This window comes from Triturus cristatus, chromosome 5_1 (genome assembly GCF_964204655.1).
Source record: "Triturus cristatus chromosome 5_1, aTriCri1.1, whole genome shotgun sequence".
NCBI lineage: Eukaryota > Metazoa > Chordata > Amphibia > Caudata > Salamandridae > Triturus > Triturus cristatus.
In genome coordinates this window covers 427,023,449-427,042,658 of record NC_140587.1, presented here as the reverse complement: position 1 = coordinate 427,042,658, position 19,210 = coordinate 427,023,449, and the positions used below count along the sequence as shown (strand labels likewise).

The 19,210-nt window shown below is 45.5% G+C and overlaps 1 protein-coding gene across 2 annotated transcripts in view; it reads left to right on the top strand.

Annotated features, from left to right (window-relative positions):
* The window catches only part of LOC146830993 (uncharacterized), a 94,833-nt gene that overhangs the window by 63,160 nt on the left and 12,463 nt on the right, over positions 1–19,210 (top strand). The window contains exon 3 of one of the 2 annotated variants that reach the window (XM_085605199.1): positions 9,531–9,650. The exons of the other annotated variant lie outside the window; for it this stretch is intronic. Coding sequence (XP_085461325.1) covers positions 9,531–9,650 — 120 coding nt within the window. The remainder of the gene's footprint in view (positions 1–9,530; positions 9,651–19,210) is intronic. 2 annotated transcript variants of the gene reach the window in all.

Sequence of the window (19,210 nt, the reverse complement as noted above, 5' to 3'; positions counted from 1 at the left end):
CTGCCGTGTTTCAGGTGCCCATAGTTTTGGGACACACCGGCATTCCTCAGGACCTTTCTGATCCCTAAAACGTATTACCCTCTGTACCCGGATTAGGTATCTCTGGAATCTGTGATTTTCAAAGGGAGGGTACCCCTAAGTAACTCACATCTGATAATCTGTACGGGAAGACACAAAGAGAGTGATATAAAATTACTCTTACGTGGGTAAGTACCGTGTGTACAAACTCAGATACTCAAAGTACCCATTCATAACTCTTATCACAGTGCGGCACGCCTGTTCCACCTCTGTCTACATGTAGACCCAACTGGTCGGGAGAATTATCTAAATGTCCTCTATAGAACATACCATCCAATAATTCCCCTATATATACTAGCAGGAAATCGTACTTTACTGGACAGAAGTCCATTACGCTCTCGTTGTGCTCACACATACTGCGCTGTGAAAAGCCCTGCTCACCGAGTTTCATTAGAATTATGCTAAAACTGGAGAGTAAATGGGAGAGACCCCCTGTAGTCAAACTCTGGGGGAGAATAAAAACATAGAGAAGTTGGATTAAGCAGTAGCATAAAACATCATAATGGCCTGCTGGTCCCCAAGAGGTGAGTGTCAATAAAATCGTGCACCGAGACTAATGAGCTCCATAGTATTGCTGGGGGGAACTCAGCGTTATATCCACAGTGATGCCTGTGGATATGATAACGTCGTGCCCTGTGATGATGGCAAATATTCTTAAATTCCATGTTATGTTGCTAGATCTTTTCCTGGATCAGCAGGTAGACAGTGGTTCTGGGCAGTGTTGTGGTGGATTCAGTCCCTTATCACTAGTGTCCTCAGGTACTGTTAATTTTCATCTGGATAACCTAAGTGACTCTGGTTGTACGCATGGCTCTCCAACAGTATCTAGGTGATGCAGTCGAGCCTTACTCCAAGAGGTGGTACTAGGTTTGGAGCTCAGTCTGAGTATGATGCAACAGGCACACTCAACAACCACAATGTCTGCTCAGAGCTGTTACAGCTAGGTCTTTAATTACAGGTAGGTCCGGTGAAGCTGAAAAAATGGTGGTCAACTGAGACAAAAAACAGATCGTTTTTACAAAGTCAGTGGTTAGCGGCGACCCTGAAATATTTATTCGACGTACACAGTAATACTTAATAACATCAATAAGACTAATAAATGTATAGATTATGTTAGCCTATGAGCCAGATATCTCTAGGTATACTAGCGATCCATTGGTCGCAGGTCGCAGTACTTTTACTACAGACTTAAGTTTCTCTATGTGTCAGACAGGATGTTACAAAGTACAGAGTGTGCTATGAGACGCTGCCGCTTTGTTGTAGTTTGTTAGTGACTCTGTATACGAAGAAGGAAACACAGTGGGTTCCAGGGTGCTCTATCCTTGCCAAAACCACAGCAGCCCTAAATTCTACCACCCATCTAGGGCCACCAATCCACAGCAATGATTGCCTCTGTTTGAGAAGGGAAAATGATTTTAAAGTCAAAGTTTTAGTGCCCAGTTAATGGGGTCACTGAATCCCCAGACACAGAGCCCAGGCCCCAAAAGTCCATGTGTGCCAAATGGGAAACTATAGATGCTGGCACTGGACCTACAACCAGCACATGCTACTTGGTGGTGTCGACCTTTAGGGGTGTGCATCTTGCAGATGGTAGATTTGCCAGAGGTCAAGCGCCCATAGCAGTGCCACGACCTTTGCCCCTACTGAAGTGACTTGCACTGTGTCTGTACTTTTGATAAATCCGCCCCACTGAACGAAGTCTGGGATTGACAAAAGGCAACAAATTGTGCACACAAGTCACCTTTTATGAGAAAAAGAATGAGTCGTCTATTTTGAGGATATGAACCACTGACTTCAACAATTGTTTCACAACACCTAAACAGACCTCTTATGTCAGTTCCTGCGTGGGTTGTTGTGGGAAAATGACGAGGGTTGACAGAATGACGTGAAACTATAATTACCTGTGACTGGTTTATGAACTGCGGCAGCATATATTGGGCAACAGACAAAGTACCCATTTTATTGAAGGTTAAATGGAGGCTTCCCCAGACTCCCTGTTTTATTTAGACCGGTGTGCTCGTCACATACTGCACAGCCTACAGAACGGTGTGATGTAAATTCCTATTGGCTATCACCTTAACTGTGACATCCAGCTATACCTGTGATGCCAGTGTCTATGGTCATGGGTCTTTAGTGCACACCCTCCAAGGCGCGAATCACCATCCTCTAATGTGCGCCGTGCTGAAGAGGAGGCGCTATGCACAATACACCATGGTCAGCTATATCAGCTTTGCCTCCGGCCTTCCTTGTGCTGTGTTACTCCTCTGCTCTTGAGGGATTGATGGGTCAGCAATCTGCTCTTTAAAGTTTATGAACTTAGTTTTATAACATCCCCAGCTTTGATGCAGCCTTTCGTGTTGTAGTTCCTTTGTATTTCATTACAAAAATGTTGGTGGCATTTTACAAATATATAGGGCTCCTTGAAGTCTAGGAATACATGTGTGGGTGGATGTAAATGGTTATTTAAATGTGGCCAAAAGTAAGTGATGGCCACCAGAAAGTGACGTGAAATCTAGTTTTGTAGATTATGATTGCATGTTTATGCCTCTGGGAGATGCTCTGGGGATGCTACTGCAGCCTACAAGTGTACGCTCCCTAAATCTGTGTATGATTGCTGCCTGCATGACATTTCAATATTGGACACACTGGATCATCTGCACTTGTTTTCATGGACTACAAATCCCAGAATGCACTTTCAAGAAGCCTCAAAAGCCTGGTAACCACACTGCCATGTGTTCAATAGTACTAGTCCTGATATTCCTCACGATTAGATTATCGCTTCCTGGGTTTATGAGAGAATGCCATTACACACACCTGTGACTGGTCTTGAGCAGCCCGATCCTGTGACTTTACCCTGGGCTCAGTGCAACCTTGAACTGCCTGTAAGCTGCCAATGCTTGAAGATCCTGGTTCACTGGAACACGTTACATGTTTACTGATCAGCTATTTGTGTCAGAGTGCAAGTCCTGTTCCAATGCAGCTTGTTGCAAAATTCTTCCAGCCCTGCTTTGCTTTTTGTTCACTGCTTTCTGTGTTTAGTCTGCAATCTGGTACAGCCCCTGAGCTGCTCCCTTTCCATTCCCTGCTACCAGTCACATTTCTTTCTGTCTTCTATCTACATCTGGTTCTCATCCACTTGTCCTTTTGCTTCTACCTTGTCTTTCTGTCCTTAGCTCTTCTGTTGGCTCCCTAGTCTCTGCGATGTTGTGTCTTGTGGTTTTTTTGCCCATCGTTTCCTATCTTGCAGTCGCTAATTACCGCAAAGTCATTGTCTGCTTCTTGCTTCCTGCTTTTGATACTTTTCTCTGTGTGCTTGTCCTGACTTATTTAGTCTAGCTTATTATAGTTCCTAGTATCCTCTTATTGTCCTGCCTTGTCCGTTTTCCAGTTTTACCATGATGCATTGCTCTTATATAGTTGCTCCAGTTCTTAGGGTGAATTTGGTCTCTAGTTTTGCCCCTTGTGTCTTGCAAGTCGCATGTGTGCATGCCGTTTTTTTGTCTACCTTGAGCGTTTTTGTTTGGGATCTAGGTTTATGCTCTTGTCTTATGTTATCCTCACCTGTACATTCATCTGTATTCCTTTGAATTGGAGTTGGCTCCTGGATTCCAGGAGGCAATCCCGACCCCTTCCTTTGTCTTGCAGGTAGTCCTAATTGTGAAAGGGTGACATTGCTATTTTCTTAGAACTCTCTCCTGTGTTTCCATCTGGACCCATAGGGGATTTTCTCTTTTGTAAGTACAGCCCTTGTTTGTGCCCTTGGGCCAGAAACAGAATCCCTCTGCTGCTCTCTTTCTATGGGGTTTGCAGAGTGGCCATCTGAAAGAGTAACCTGCAGTGTGACCTTGAGTTTCCCAGTGCTATGGGAATTTTCAGTCAAACCTGCTGGTAACCCAGACTGTGTTTGTCCAGTTATTGACTCCTTTCCCTGTTTGTACACATTAGGGTTGTCGTGCCTTCTCTGCCATATTGCTGTTCCTATCTTGTTTGTGCCTCCTCTTCCTGGTGTATCTCACTGCCCGCTCTTCTGTAGTGGTACACCAACTCACTGCTCGGTAGTCTGATATTTCCTAGCCTTCAGGGGGGTTTCCTCTGCCTCTGCCCCGCCGCTCTCCAAGCCCCTTTACATTCTGGGCTTTGAAGTATACAAAGAGCACCGCAGCATGGGGAACAACCTTTACAACGAAACTTTGACAACGCGTGCAGTTACATCGCGGATTTTACAACGAACGCGATGTAACCACGCGATGCCATTACAACGCAAGTCTGTACATCGACTTGCGCTAGATGGCGTGCTAACATTACAAATAGTGTAGTTTACTATCCCAACACCTTCCCTACTGTTAAGTGGACTGGAGTTGGAATAGTAAATTACGCTTTTCTAATGTTAGCATGCCATCTAGCGCAAGTCGATGTAAAGACTTGCGTTGTAATGGCATCGCGTGGTTACATCGGTTCGTTGTAAAAACCGCGATGTAACTGCACGCGTTGTAAACACACGCGTTGTTACGTCATACATCCCCGCAGCATGAATGAATGGGTAGGGTGAAACGGTCCCTTTGCTGCTATATTCCTTTTCTAGTAATTGGAGCTATATGCTGTAGGACAAATAAAAACTGTAGTTGTTAAATATTTGTCTGGAAGTTGTTAATGAGAAGAAACTAAATGGCAGTTAAAGATATTTAAAGCCAGAATCTTGTTATGCATACAGGGAATTGGGAAACTGACAGCCGTCATGAAAGCCCTTTTCTTTATGTCCCAGATCAGTGGTATTTAACATGAAGTCTTTGAACCCCTGGCGGTCTTCCACATCTACCCAGGGTGCCCGCGACTATTAGACAATTAAATAATATTAGGAGATTAATAAGGTAGTCATACTTAAAAACAAAATGTAAAACTGAACATTTTAAAATGCTCTGTAAATGTGAAGAAACTTTAAAAATGGAGGCCAATAATTAAATTAGTATCCTTAGATTAATTCAATGGAGCATCCCAAGTATAGGAAATAAAATCTAGTATGGCTGATTGGTGGTCTCAATTGAAGCACTGGTATGTGCTCAGAAAAAGAGAGCATGCATTAAGAACAAAAAGATTAGGTGATATTCTAGAGTTTTAGAAATAAAACCACAGTTTGATGTTTTAACCTTCCCATTAGAATTTAAATTGTTTTATATTTTTGGTTTTTGATTGGAAAAAATCATAATCTATGTATATTTTTGATTTATACTTGTTCCTTTATTTTTATGTATTGCTTTGAGGTTCATATCATAGAAATTGCTGAGGCCAAGATGCCAGGCTTTCAGTATGTATTCAATGCAGGTCGAAGGACTTCAAAAGGTAAAGAACTTGTACCAGGGCAATTAGTTCTTAAAATGCAGTATGGGTGGTGGATACTGCTGTTTATGCTTTTGCCGAAGGGCCACAACTACTGTTGTCTTCAAACTGAATGAGCAAGATTCCTATTGTGTGTACTTGACTCCCCCATCAAGTGGTCAAGGCTTGCTCCATTAGGATAAATTGGAGTAAAAATGAATTCACATACAGCATATTAGAGCAAAAAACACCATACACTCTATAGCCAGTCAGATCTAGTCATTGAAAAAAGGAATAAGCATTTATTTACAGGTAGTTAAAGTAAAAGAAAAAACATACACAAAAACAGATGCCGGCTTCAGGGCTGAGATACAAACCCAGCATTGTTGAGACTCTAAACACTAGGTTTTCTACAAACTAGTGCCCTTTTGCCAATGGTATCCTATGAGGGAAGGTCCTGAAGTCCCAATCAGCCCTCATGAATTCTTGCATTTAGTACAGTGTTAGATTTTGCTAGCCAGTCAATGGAGCATATGTGCAGACACAAAGCGACAATGTTTCACCTTGCTATGGTCCATCTAACCTCTACACTAATTACTTGACAGTCCTGAGTGCAGGGATGGCCAACTCAGTGGGTTTGAGTCCTTGCAACTGAATGTTCATAAACAGGGCTGTCCTAGATGTTATTATGAATAGGGTTCTCAGGCGCATAGCCACAAAATGACATGTTGGGACATTAAGACCCCAATTATGAGATACGCAGTACCAGTGCCACACCCATAAATCTCAGTAACATGAGGTAGCACCCTGCCTGTACTATGCAATTATAAGTTAAATGGTTGGAATGGAGAAAAACTGTGTGGAACCGGAATTACTGGCCAGAATTGCATATGGAATTTGCTAGAATTTGTGGGAGAAGGGGTAAACATAGACCATTAGCATTGGTTCTAAGCAGGTGATAATCCTCTGCATGAGTCCTGTGGAGCACAGGGAGTGAGGCGGTGATTGTGGGGAATGGAAGGGAAGAACGTCACTATGTGGGGTGCATTACATACCCCGGTGCCTTGCTTGAAGGTTTGGGGAGGAGGGTGCTGAACTTGTCCAGGATTCAATGCAGCCTCTTCCAAAAGTGATTTTACCAGCTGGATTTTCCAACCAGTAAAATTCTGTCCAATATTTCTGCAATCAGAAAATCTGGTTGCGGAAACACTGGCCCATTTACAATTGTGCAGAGCAGGTTTCCCATGGGAATTTTGTTCTGCATAATTGAAAAACAGCACCCTAATAGGTCTATCGGTCACATAGAGAAGGCAGGGGGCTGGGATTAAAGTGAAGATCCGTAAGCCCATACCTATGGGTATCAGACTTCAGAAGCCCATATCTCAGAACTGTTCAATCATGGTCAAGATTTTCACTTTGTAGAGGATCCTAAAGGGCCGGGGACACCCACAGGATTCAAAGGCTCAACCAGCCAGTTTTGGGACCTGTGATTTATAGTCAGTGGACCAGTGCTTAATTTGAGCCGGTGATTACCGGTGCTCGGCACCGGCACTTAATTCTCAACACCAGCTCTTAAGACAGTCTGCCACATGGTGGCGCTGTTTGTCTACTTTTTAGATGAGCACAACAACAGTTGTTTAATCACTCAGTATACGTTAGAAATTAATAATAACTGATGCCCACGCAATTCCTGTACTTTTGGGTGGCCTGGAATAGTCTGGTGGTTAGTAGTTGTGTTGGTACTGTGATTGGCAGCGCTGGGCAATGGGTGGTGCAAGCTGCAGTGGCCTCCTGAGATGAGCCCTGACACTTACTTTTTTGCAAATTAAGCACTGCAGTGGACAACCACAAATTTAGATGAAGGAATCACCAGAACAATTGGAGCTCAGAGCTTTTGTCAAACTGTTTCACAATCCGAACTGCAGCCAACTAACTGTTGCTGCAAGGTAAAATGGAAATACTGACCCCAAGAAAGCAGTATTAGCAAAGAGTTATGGCCATTAACAGGAATATAGGGCCAGCCAAAAGAACAGCTTTATTTAAGAGTTTAGACACTCTTCCAAGCAGGGCGAAGTGCATCTCTCAGGCTTTTCCATCTTTCCTCGGGAAGGCCGAGGAGAGCTGGCTAAAGGTGATTACTAGCAAATGGGATTTGCACATAGACCTCTTCAGACAAGGACCTCTGACTGTTGCACCGCACCCAACACAGGAAAGGGAAGCTATGATATCGTGAGTGTGGCATGGAGCAGATGTAGTTTCTCCAGATAACCAGATACCTTTTGTGTTTCATGGTGGAGGATAAGGACAAAAGAATACAAGCTATCAATGTCTACAAGAGGCTGATGGCGGCCTGTAGGGGAACTTCCTTTCTAAACAGGCCCATCATTCGCCCTGTACACAGACTCCACACACACACACCTAACACCCCACACACTCTGAGGGAGGTACGGCTTTAGTTATAGGAGACCTCACAAATTTTACAGAGTTTAAATGTGCATGTTCTGTCGACTCCAGCGTACAGGTAGAGACCTACCCCCTCTGAACTATAATCAACTGCTACCAAGGGTTAGCCCTCCGAAAGCCTGTCTAGAGGGCTCAGTAGCCACACTGAGCTATGGTTTGGAGAAATGTCGGGTACGCGCCTTAGGCAACAGAGCCTAGGATATACTGCCAAGACTCAATGCAAACCATGGAGAACCTCCTGTGGATTCACATATTGTGGCGTGCACCAGGGACATCAGTCAGGTCAAAAAAGTCAAACAGGTCAGTGTGGCACAACTTTAGCAAGTCGTGCAAAAACGTCTGGTCCTATAGTTATTTCCATTGAGGATGCCCCGCTGATCAGCTTCCAGTGCTGGAGCCATAGAGTATTTTTAAGAGTTGGGGACAGTAGAGACATTGTTACCGAAAACACAGATAAGGGAGAGGAGAAGGATATGGCACCGTACGTCCCTTCACAAAGCTTAACACAACATAATGGTACGGTGATAATTGTCAAAGAATGATAAGCGGTGTCAATAGATACTCCAAGATTATTGGTTATTACACGCAAATACACAGCACAGAACTTAGATTCCTATCTATAAGAAGTCATCCTTAGTGGAAGAGGAAATCTCACACACTAATAGGGTCATGCTTCATCATAGGGACCCTCTCCCCTTAAAGGCAAGAACTCCCTCCTATTTAGTCAGTCTTCGAGGCGGTTGAGTCCGCCCTGGTGGCACTGTCCTACCAGGGTGGGGAGAGGATCCCTATGATGAAGCATGACACTAAGGATGACTTCTCATAGCTAAGAATCTAAGCTCTGTGCTGTGTATGTGCGTGCAATAGCCAATAATCTTGGAGCATCTATTTACACCGCTTATCATTCTTTGATAATTGTCAGTGTGCCATTGCGTTGAGACAACGTTACCGTCCTTTAATGTAAAAAAATAAAATCCCCAGAGGATTGCCCAATACTCAGGGACAAACTACACAACATCAGCCTTGTGTGTTCATAAATATAGACGTGTTGCATTGCACTGATATTTATGGCACGCTTTCTATACTCCTTGAGGGACCTAAACCCCTTTTCTGGGTGGTCCAGTTCCATCATCTCCCTAGCACCTCATATCGCTGGCGAGGTCATGAGGCGCTCCGGTTCTCTTTGGGGTCATGGCCGCCCTTCGCAGTGCATGGTTGAAAGTGTGTGGTTTGTGGTTTGCCCTGTATGAGACATATCTGAGGTGAAGGGTGAGGGTTTGATGTGGTGGCACCCAGGGCATCAAGGTTGCTGCACATAAGTATGGATGTTGCAGAGTGTGAGAAACATGCGCAGGCACTTTTCATTGAAAAAAAGAGTAAGACCATGACATTCAGATATAGAGTCTAACAAAAACAAAGGCTCATTGTTGCTCCAAGCTCTGCCATGTTGCGTAAGCAGTAAGACGTCCTAGTGTAGACAAGGTGATACCCCTGCCCTTTGACTTTGGTGTTGTGCGTCTCTAAGGTGCACTTGACAGCCGCTGCCCTGTGTTGAAGTCATCTCCCTATAATTACCCTACAGCCTTACTGGGCCATGCACGGCAGAGTTCGAGTGGTTACCGCTTCGCGCGTTCTCAAGTGTGTCCTAATTCGCTCTCCATGGTTACTGTTTCCAGGGAAGCGCAGCGACGAGGAGGATCCTGACATGGAGACCGGGGGTATGGAAACAGAAGAAGTTGACACGGGATACGGGGCGGACGATGCCGCCGCGGACGATGCCGGGGACACACAGATAGGTATGTTGATGGAGGAATAAATTACCGACTGCGGTCACCGAAGCAGCAGAACCAGTGCGCAGAGCTGCCCTGCCTCAGCCGTCTTTCAGCTTCTATCTTCCACTGCCTTTCCGCGCCGTGGCATCCTGACGCCGGGTGATGGTCTGGCAACTATCTGGGGTCCCAATAATTATTTGATGTTTTTTTCTGATAAACTGCTTGTACGAATTTGCAGTTGTTTTTCTTCTGCACATTTTCAAGCATTATATACATCAGTGCAGTGTCACTATGACGGCAAAGCCGGCCTCAGGGTCACAGTCCATTGTAGAAAAAAACATTAAATTACCTGCTTTACATCACCCTCTGATTCTGACAACAAAGGAGCTCGTTCGGATTATTTTAAATGAGGATTGTGAAGCAACAATAAATGAAGTTTCGCTAATTCTTTCAGCATTATTTCCAGTTGATGGAGAACTCATGTGGTAGTAAATACACCAAAGCAGGACAGGGGTATATACTTGACACCATTCTAACCAAAATGTTATTGCAATTGTTTACAAAAATGCTGCTAGTGCTATACGTACACCGTGAATTATGGGTACATATTTCATAGATCCAAAAAGAAATATATATGATATTTGGATGACTGCAGATGAACGTCTATGTGATAAATAGAGCCACTACCATCACACTGTAAAAAAAAAACTCAACAGAACAGGCGACCAGCGAAGTTCCCCAGATGCCAGTGCGACAGAAGGTTGCAAAACCGACCCCAGGACCCAACAGATAGAAACCTGGTCAGCATTCTCTGCTTCCTGCTTGAGAAGAAACATTAAATGATCCAGTCCAGTCTCAGGCAGCCATGTTTATTATGATATGTTCCTCAGACTGTCTTGCGTCTGACACTGTTCCTATATATCGGTCACACAGAGTCCTCTTTACTCAACCACCACTCATCACGACCTGCATGGACATCTTTGGATGTCCTTGTCACCTCTGGGGCCATAAAGTGCATCAGCCGCACCCTCTAGCAACACACCATCCTCACCTCCATGGAGCGCCACACCTTCCTCTTCTCCCTCTCAGTAACCTCGATGACAACCGTGCACCTGATCAACAGACTCTCTCAATCAGCAAAATCTTTACTGAGAAAATCACAGCACTCGTCACAAGTGTATCTTTCAACCATTTCAATAATATTTTCCTTGCGGCCACAACCACGACAGAAATGCATCCATCAAGTCAATGAAGAAAGCCGTGTTGATCTGGACCGATAAACACCAAATATCATTTCCCTGAAGCAGTCCATAAGAATTTGTGTAAGACTGAAACCTGCAGATAAGCAAGTCCCTGCATCTTCTCAAGTCCAACTTGCAGCATTTCTTAAAGTTCTTCAAGTTGGAAGGCGCTGTTCAATCTGATGGAAGACCATTCCACAGCTTGGTGTCCAGTGATTGCAAAGTCTTCTCTCCAGAACCCTGGTCTGGAGCATCATCTAGCATTTCTGTGTTCACACGTAGCAATATCAGCACCAGAGTCCAAAGCTGGTTTCTTGCATGGATGTGGATCATTGTAGCAAACGTAAAATGGAGGTTATATAATCAAACTTTGCTTAATCTCTCACCACACATGTAGCATGATTTTGAATATACTGTAGTCTTTTCACGGTATGAGCAGGGTCTGTGAAGCTCAGAATGCTGCTGTAAGACAATGTGGCAGCCAATCATAATGAGGCTCATTGTAACTCAAACTTGTTGACCCAGAAAGGGGCATAGTTGAGCGTATATATTTTTATTTATGCAATATTTTAAACATTAGTTGAGTGGTTCTGGACGTAGCAGGCATGAAGCATTTTGAACCAAAGAAGGGTTACATTAAGGTGGGGAGGTGATTTCAACATCAGAACAAAACATCTTTCTAGACATTCCCTGTTGGAAAGCCATAGACCCTTTAAAACTTAGGGCCCAATTGCGATGTCGGGCGGACTGGAGTCTGTCTGACATCGCTCTGGAAATGGAACTGAACAACCTCCTGTCCTTGGTTCCAGCACAGCTATTAGGATGCGACCGAACCCTGTTCGGTCGCAATTCTATACTTTGCTATGATAGCATGCATTCCGAACGGAATGTATGCTATCATAGCAAACAGCAGGGGTGCAGTTCATCCCTGCACCCGGTGGGAGGCACCTCAAGGTGCCTGCCACCAGGTGCAGGGATCAACAGGGGGTCACCATAGGTGCCCCCTAGGCCACCATTCGGCGGCCTTACACCCATGGGGGCCCTGCTGGGGGCCCCCCTAAGACAGTTTCCCAATGCCTTTCTTTGTCGGAAAGGCCAGCACAGAATGGCAGTGGGAAACTGCCATCGTAATCCTCCAGCCGGAAAGAGCCGGCCGAGGGATTGCTGAAGGCCTTCCGAATGGCAGAGCCATTTGGAACTCCTGTTTGTAATAATTTCCGACGTACTCCATCAAAATGGGTCGGTCGGAAATTATTACAAACAGGAAATTACGATGCGGTAAGGATGTACCGCATGGTAATCAGGCCCCAAGTTTAGAAATTGTCTGATGATGTGGACTTAGTGATGATTCCGGAAGTTGTTGAGCTGAGTCATCAACAGCATCCTGCCTACACCCCCTGATCCTCAAGATATTCAGGCAGTTGCTGCTTATAAATGTTGAATTGAATGTGATTAGAGAAAAGCTCTGTAGCATCCCACAGGCAGGGTCAGACTGGGACAGAAAATGGGCCCGGGCACCCAAATAAAAGTGGTACAAAAGGGGGTGGTGATGGACGGAGCATCAGAACCAATCAAACACTCACACCCAGTCAAGAGATCTGGGTTTGATCCATCACCGTTCTTTAGCCCACTCTGCCACCCCAGTTCAGACATGGCCATATGCAAATCAGTCTGACCCTGTGCCTCATGGGAACAGTCCAGCCCGAACTGCCAAGCCATGCCTTCCCTGGACCGGAAACAAGCTTCCTAGGACCGGTTTCTGGCATTTCAGCCGTCTTCAGCCAGGCTTGCTTGAATCCAGTGGCAAAGTGAGCAAGGGACTCACGTCTGAGCATACCCTGCCAACTTATGGCGAACAAAGCGGTACAAAAGGGGGAGGTGATGGACGGAGCATCAGAACCAATCAAACACTCACACCCAGTCAAGAGATCTGGGTTTGATCCATCACCGTTCTTTAGCCCACTCTGCCACCCCAGTTCAGACATGGCCATATGCAAATCAGTCTGACCCTGTGCCTCATGGGAACAGTCCAGCCCGAACTGCCAAGCCATGCCTTCCCTGGACCGGAAACAAGCTTCCTAGGACCGGTTTCTGGCATTTCAGCCGTCTTCAGCCAGGCTTGCTTGAATCCAGTGGCAAAGTGAGCAAGGGACTCACGTTTGAGCATACCCTGCCAACTTATTGCGAACCAAGCGGTACAAAAGGGGGTGGTGATGGACGGAGCATCAGAACCAATCAAACACTCACACCCAGTCAAGAGATCTGGGTTTGATCCATCACCGTTCTTTAGCCCACTCTGCCACCCCAGTTCAGACATGGCCATATGCAAATCAGTCTGACCCTGTGCCTCATGGGAACAGTCCAGCCCGAACTGCCAAGCCACGCCTTCCCTGGACCGGAAACAAGCTTCCTAGGACCGGTTTCTGGCATTTTAGCCGTCTTCAGCCAGGCTTGCTTGAATCCAGTGGCAAAGTGAGCAAGGGACTCACGTCTGAGCATACCCTACCAACTTATGGCGAACAAAGCGGTACAAAAGGGGGTGGTGATGGACGGAGCATCAGACCAATCAAACACTCACACCCAGTCAAGAGATCTGGGTTTGATCCATCACCGTTCTTTAGCCCACTCTGCCACCCCAGTTCAGACATAGCCATATGCAAATCAGTCTGACCCTGTGCCTCATGGGAACAGTCCAGCCCGAACTGCCAAGCCATGCCTTCCCTGGACCGGAAACAAGCTTCCTAGGACCGGTTTCTGGCATTTCAGCCGTCTTCAGCCAGGCTTGCTGACGAGGGTTATGAACCCGAAACCGGTCCCAGGATGCTTGTTTCCGGTCCAGTGAAGACATGGCTTGGCAGTTCGGGCTGGACTGTTCCCATGAGGCACAGGGTCAGACTGATTTGCATATGGCCATGTCTGAACTGGGGTGGTGGAGTGAGCTAAAGAATGATGATGGATTAAACCCAGATCAGTTGACTGGGGGTGAGTGTTTGATTTGCTCTAACACTCCGTCCATCATTCCCTTTGGTATCGCTTTGTTCGCCCTAAGTTGGCAAGGTATGCCCAGACGTGGGTCCCTTGCTCACTTTGCCACTGGATTCAAGATAGCCTGGCTGATGAGGGTTATGAACCCGAAACCGGTCCCAGGATGCTTGTTTCCGGTCCAGTGAAGACATGGCTTGGCAGTTCGGGCTGGACTGTTCCCATGAGGCACAGGGTCAGACTGATTTGCATATGGCCATGTCTGAACTGGGGTGGTGGAGTGAGCTAAAAAATGATGATGGATTAAACCCAGATCAGTTGACTGGGGGTGAGTGTTTGATTTGCTCTAACACTCCGTCCATCATTCCCTTTGGTATCGCTTTGTTCGCCCTAAGTTGGCAGGGTATGCCCAGACTTGGGTCCCTTGCTCACTTTGCCACTGGATTCAAGATAGCCTGGCTGACGAGGGTTATGAACCCGAAACCGGTCCCAGGATGCTTGTTTCCGGTCCAGTGAAGACATGGCTTGGCAGTTCGGGCTGGACTGTTCCCATGAGGCACAGGGTCAGACTGATTTGCATATGGCCATGTCTGAACTGGGGTGGTGGAGTGAGCTAAAGAATGATGATGGATTAAACCCAGATCAGTTGACTGGGGGTGAGTGTTTCATTTGCTCTAACACTCCGTCCATCATTCCCTTTGGTATCGCTTTGTTCGCCCTAAGTTGGCAGGGTATGCCCAGACGTGGGTCCCTTGCTCACTTTGCCACTGGATTCAAGATAGCCTGGCTGACGAGGGTTATGAACCCGAAACCGGTCCCAGGATGCTTGTTTCCGGTCCAGTGAAGACATGGCTTGGCAGTTCGGGCTGGACTGTTCCCATGAGGCACACGGTCAGACTGATTTGCATATGGCCATGTCTGAACTGGGGTGGTGGAGTGAACTAAAGAATGATGATGGATTAAACCCAGATCAGTTGACTGGGGGTGAGTGTTTGATTTGCTCTAACACTCCATCCATCATTCCCTTTGGTATCGCTTTGTTCGCCCTAAGTTGGCAGGGTATGCCCAGACGTGGGTCCCTTGCTCACTTTGCCACTGGATTCAAGATAGCCTGGCTGACGAGGGTTATGAACCCGAAACCGGTCCCAGGATGCTTGTTTCCGGTCCAGTGAAGACATGGCTTGGCAGTTCGGGCTGGACTGTTCCCATGAGGCACAGGGTCAGACTGATTTGCATATGGCCATGTCTGAACTGGGGTGGTGGAGTGAGCTAAAGAATGATGATGGATTAAACCCAGATCAGTTGACTGGGGGTGAGTGTTTGATTTGCTCTAACACTCCGTCCATCATTCCCTTTGGTATCGCTTTGTTTGCCCTAAGTTGGCAGGGTATGCCCAGACGTGGGTCCCTTGCTCACTTTGCCACTGGATTCAAGATAGCCTGGTTGACGAGGGTTATGAACCCGAAACCGGTCCCAGGATGCTTGTTTCCGGTCCAGTGAAGACATGGCTTGGCAGTTCGGGCTGGACTGTTCCCATGAGGCATAGGGTCAGACTGATTTGCATATGGCCATGTCTGAACTGGGGTGGTGGAGTGAGCTAAAGAATGATGATGGATTAAACCCAGATCAGTTGACTGGGGGTGAGTGTTTGATTTGCTCTAACACTCCGTCCATCATTCCCTTTGGTATCACCCAAATAAAAGTGGCCTTCATTAGTGATTTTGAAAGCTAAAAAATTGTCACTGTTTGCAAACTGGGGCATTTTTTTCTTGTAAAGACGCAATGTATAGGTGTTTTAGTAAGGTGTGGAATGCTGCATGCACTTGAGCTTGCTGCAGGCAGAGTTTATTTTATTATCAGCAAGATTAATAGTAAAAACCAGGCCAGCAGAACATTAAACAGACTCACAAACAGCCAATTAAAACGTCCCACACACTGATCAAGGCGACCAGCCCATTGGGCATGCCTGATTGCTGTTAGGCCAGTCCGACCCTGCCCGCAGGTTACCGGAGGTCTGTTTTCTTGGAGGACATGACATTGAGTTGTGTATCTCCTTTAGGGAGGACATCTTTAAACCACCCAATCAAACACTCAGACACCGCTGCCACCCTTACCAGACTGTCCACCAAGATGTTGTGGTTAGTGGTATCAAAAATATCTGAGTGGTTCAGAAGCACCAACAGGTCAGTGGTATCTTTTTCGGCCAAGTCCATCAAAATAGAGCAAACTGAATCCGTCTATCTGGATGAAATATATACAAATTATCTCCCGGCAGCACCTAAGCTTCAAGATAGTTAGATAGTTTAAAGGTCACCATCTTCTCCATAATCTTTGACATAACTGGGGGCACTGGTGATAGGATGATAACTTGCCAGGATTAAGGGATCCAGTTCTGTGTTTTGTTTCAGGGGATTCGCCTCACCTAGACATGTTTTGATTGATTAAGAATTTCCACAGTGATGTTCGTAATACTTCTGCATCTTTCTTGTTGATAAAGAATGGCCACACATCCACATTCGCATAACCTTTTGCATAAGATCATTCAAAGACTGATTCCACCACAGTCTGCGCTGGAGAATCTTAGACGAGGCTGTTAAAATCCAAAAGCCGAGGACTGACTTTAATCAGGGTAGGTCTTCTGACACCCAGTACCCCTACCTACTGCCTTTGCAAATGAGACGAAAGTATGATCCTTCTGTATCTGATTCTGATGAACAATCTCTTTCACACGCAGGCCAGTGGATGTTAAGACTGTCTGTGACACATCCTTTCATGTGAGTCAATTACTTTATCTGTTGTTTAAGACCTAACACAAATCGGTTACTTAATAGGGATAGTGCCTATGTTAGACACTCGGAGGTTGAAGTCACCTATGCTCACCAGTTGACACTATATATGGATAAATCAGTCGGATAAACCACTCTTCTATGGAGCCTTTAACAACAACTGAAGAAGAGTAAAGTTATATTAGGTTAACTGTTCAGTAAAGGACAATTTTAATACTCTTCCTTTTAATCCACTCAAATGAGAATAATTTCAACCTCATGAAACCCATTGAATGACAGCAAACCTTGCCGCTGTACTGATCTTATCATGCCACAATCCCTAATCTTATACACCACACCAACAATCCTGAGTGGGTTACAGAACCCACTAAGAACAATATCCCTCCTTAAGTCAATACTCCATACAAATTCTCATTCAAGATCTGTGCCCACCAGCTTCCACAGCCAACAACCCTACAGAACATGTTGACTCTCTTGAGCACACTCAATACCAACCTTGAAGACGAACATCAGCACCCAAGTGCTGTGAAACTATGATCACCTTCTTTATTTATTTATTTGTTTGAAAGGTTTTATAGAGTGCAAACAAGATCCAGACTGGTATCAGCGCGCTGTACAAAGTAACGAATGTTGGCATGAGGTAACAGCATGAGTACAGTACAATACGGAAACATAAGACGTACCTGAAACATAAAAAGTACATGGCGGTGCAAGGGGAAGATGAAATAACAAGTGATCAACTGGTAACAGACCTACTAGTAGGCACAGTGAAGTTGTAGTAGAGCAGTATGTCAAAAGGGCAACAAAATACATTTTGAAACACAATGTAAAACGATTGACAAGCAAGAGAAGGAAGTGACTTGCAAATGGCATCAGGGCGATTGATGATGAAGTTCATTCAGCAGTAGCCATTTGACATGTTGTGGTGATGTGAGGCTGGCAGAGCTCAGTGAGAACCTAGTGATGTCATCTGGAGTGTTGGCAAGCATCCTGCTCTGAGTGTTCTCTCAGTGGCAGTTACTGCTTGTGCCTTGGCAGTGCCAGCTGGGAAGGCTCTTTGTACCCCTACAATAAAGACTGCTACTGAGAACCTACTACTGCGGCCGTCATACTTCTTATCACATGTTTTTTAAATGAAGCAGTCGAGGGGTTGGAACTCAGGACTGGACTGGCCGTAGCGTGCACCGGGCGTTTCCCCAGTGGGCCGCCAAGGTGGGGGCCGGTTTTGGGCCCCTGGGCGGCCATTTTTGTTACGGAGGCCAGCAATATAGGCCCCCTGTAATTAAAATCATCCGAAACCGGCCCTAGCAAACAGCCCGGCCGCACCCCCCTTGCTCCCCAGCAGGGGGGGACCTGCTGAGCTGTTTGTCAGGGTCGGTTTCGGTTCCCAGTCCGGCCCTGTTGGATCTGATCTCCGGCGGAAGGGCATTCAAAATTCTTGGAGCAAGCCCGGAGAAGGCACATTTGTAAGTTCTGTTTTTTGTTGAATTTAGGAGGTTTCGTTCTGACTAGAGCTAGAGAGCCAAGTTATTTTGCCAGGTAAACGGGGGTGTTGTAGTGAATATCTTTATGCGTCAGACAGGCTATCTTGAAGCGGATCAATGGAAAGCCAGTTAAGTTGAATTAAGTCAGGTGTAATATGATCATGCTTTCTGGAGCCCGTGATGAGTCTGGCAGAGGCGTTCAGAGTAGCTGTTAGCAGAGCTCACCTAACGTAAATCAAGGCCCTGTACTCTCTCATAGAGCCAAGCACTCAGTGAAAGCAAATAAGCTATTTAGAAACTTATGGTGCTCAGCTTTATGTGTGGTGGACAATTATGCCATTTGGTGGCATTCCGTAGCGTATTGAGGAATTGTCTAGCACATCCTAACCACCCCAAGGACTTAATGACTATTCGTGTCATCTGGGGACCATTCTTGAAGTATAAAGGGGACAGATGGGCACGCACGGCAGTGCAGAGGAGTGTGCCACTGTACATGAGTAGGTGAGGCTGACACTGAGCATTTGATGGGGGCATAAAGATATGGGAGTGTCGTTGGAAACTGGGTCTGTTTATGTAGGGCAGTAGTAAATCATAGAAAAGGCAGAAGTGCAGTGCTTATAAAAACGAGTTATCAGCATTATTATTGTTATTCTGTGTATTATTATATCGTACTTGATGACAATGACAAGCTGATGTCAAGGGAGCGCATTTGTGTATTTACTAATAGAGGAAAGCTATTTTTAAGGCCTAAAAGTGTTTTTCAAAAGAAAAGTACGATTTTGTTTGTGTAAAATTAAACATGAGAACTGATGCTAGTGGAAAAGAAAAGTGGTATTTACGAACAAAGCTGTGTTATTTTTAGATAATTATACTTTTTGTTTGGGGGAGACTTTAATTATTTACCCAGAATGATAATCTAATTTTTGCGTGCAAAATAAGTGTTTTTTTAGAATGTATAAAGCCAATGTAAGGAAGAATTGATTTACCATAAATGCAAACGAATAACTTGAGGGCAAAATGTCAAGCTGATGTGTGGGGTCAAAATTACTTTACCTGCAGAGCTGCTATACGCGGCGCCGAAGGCAAGGGTA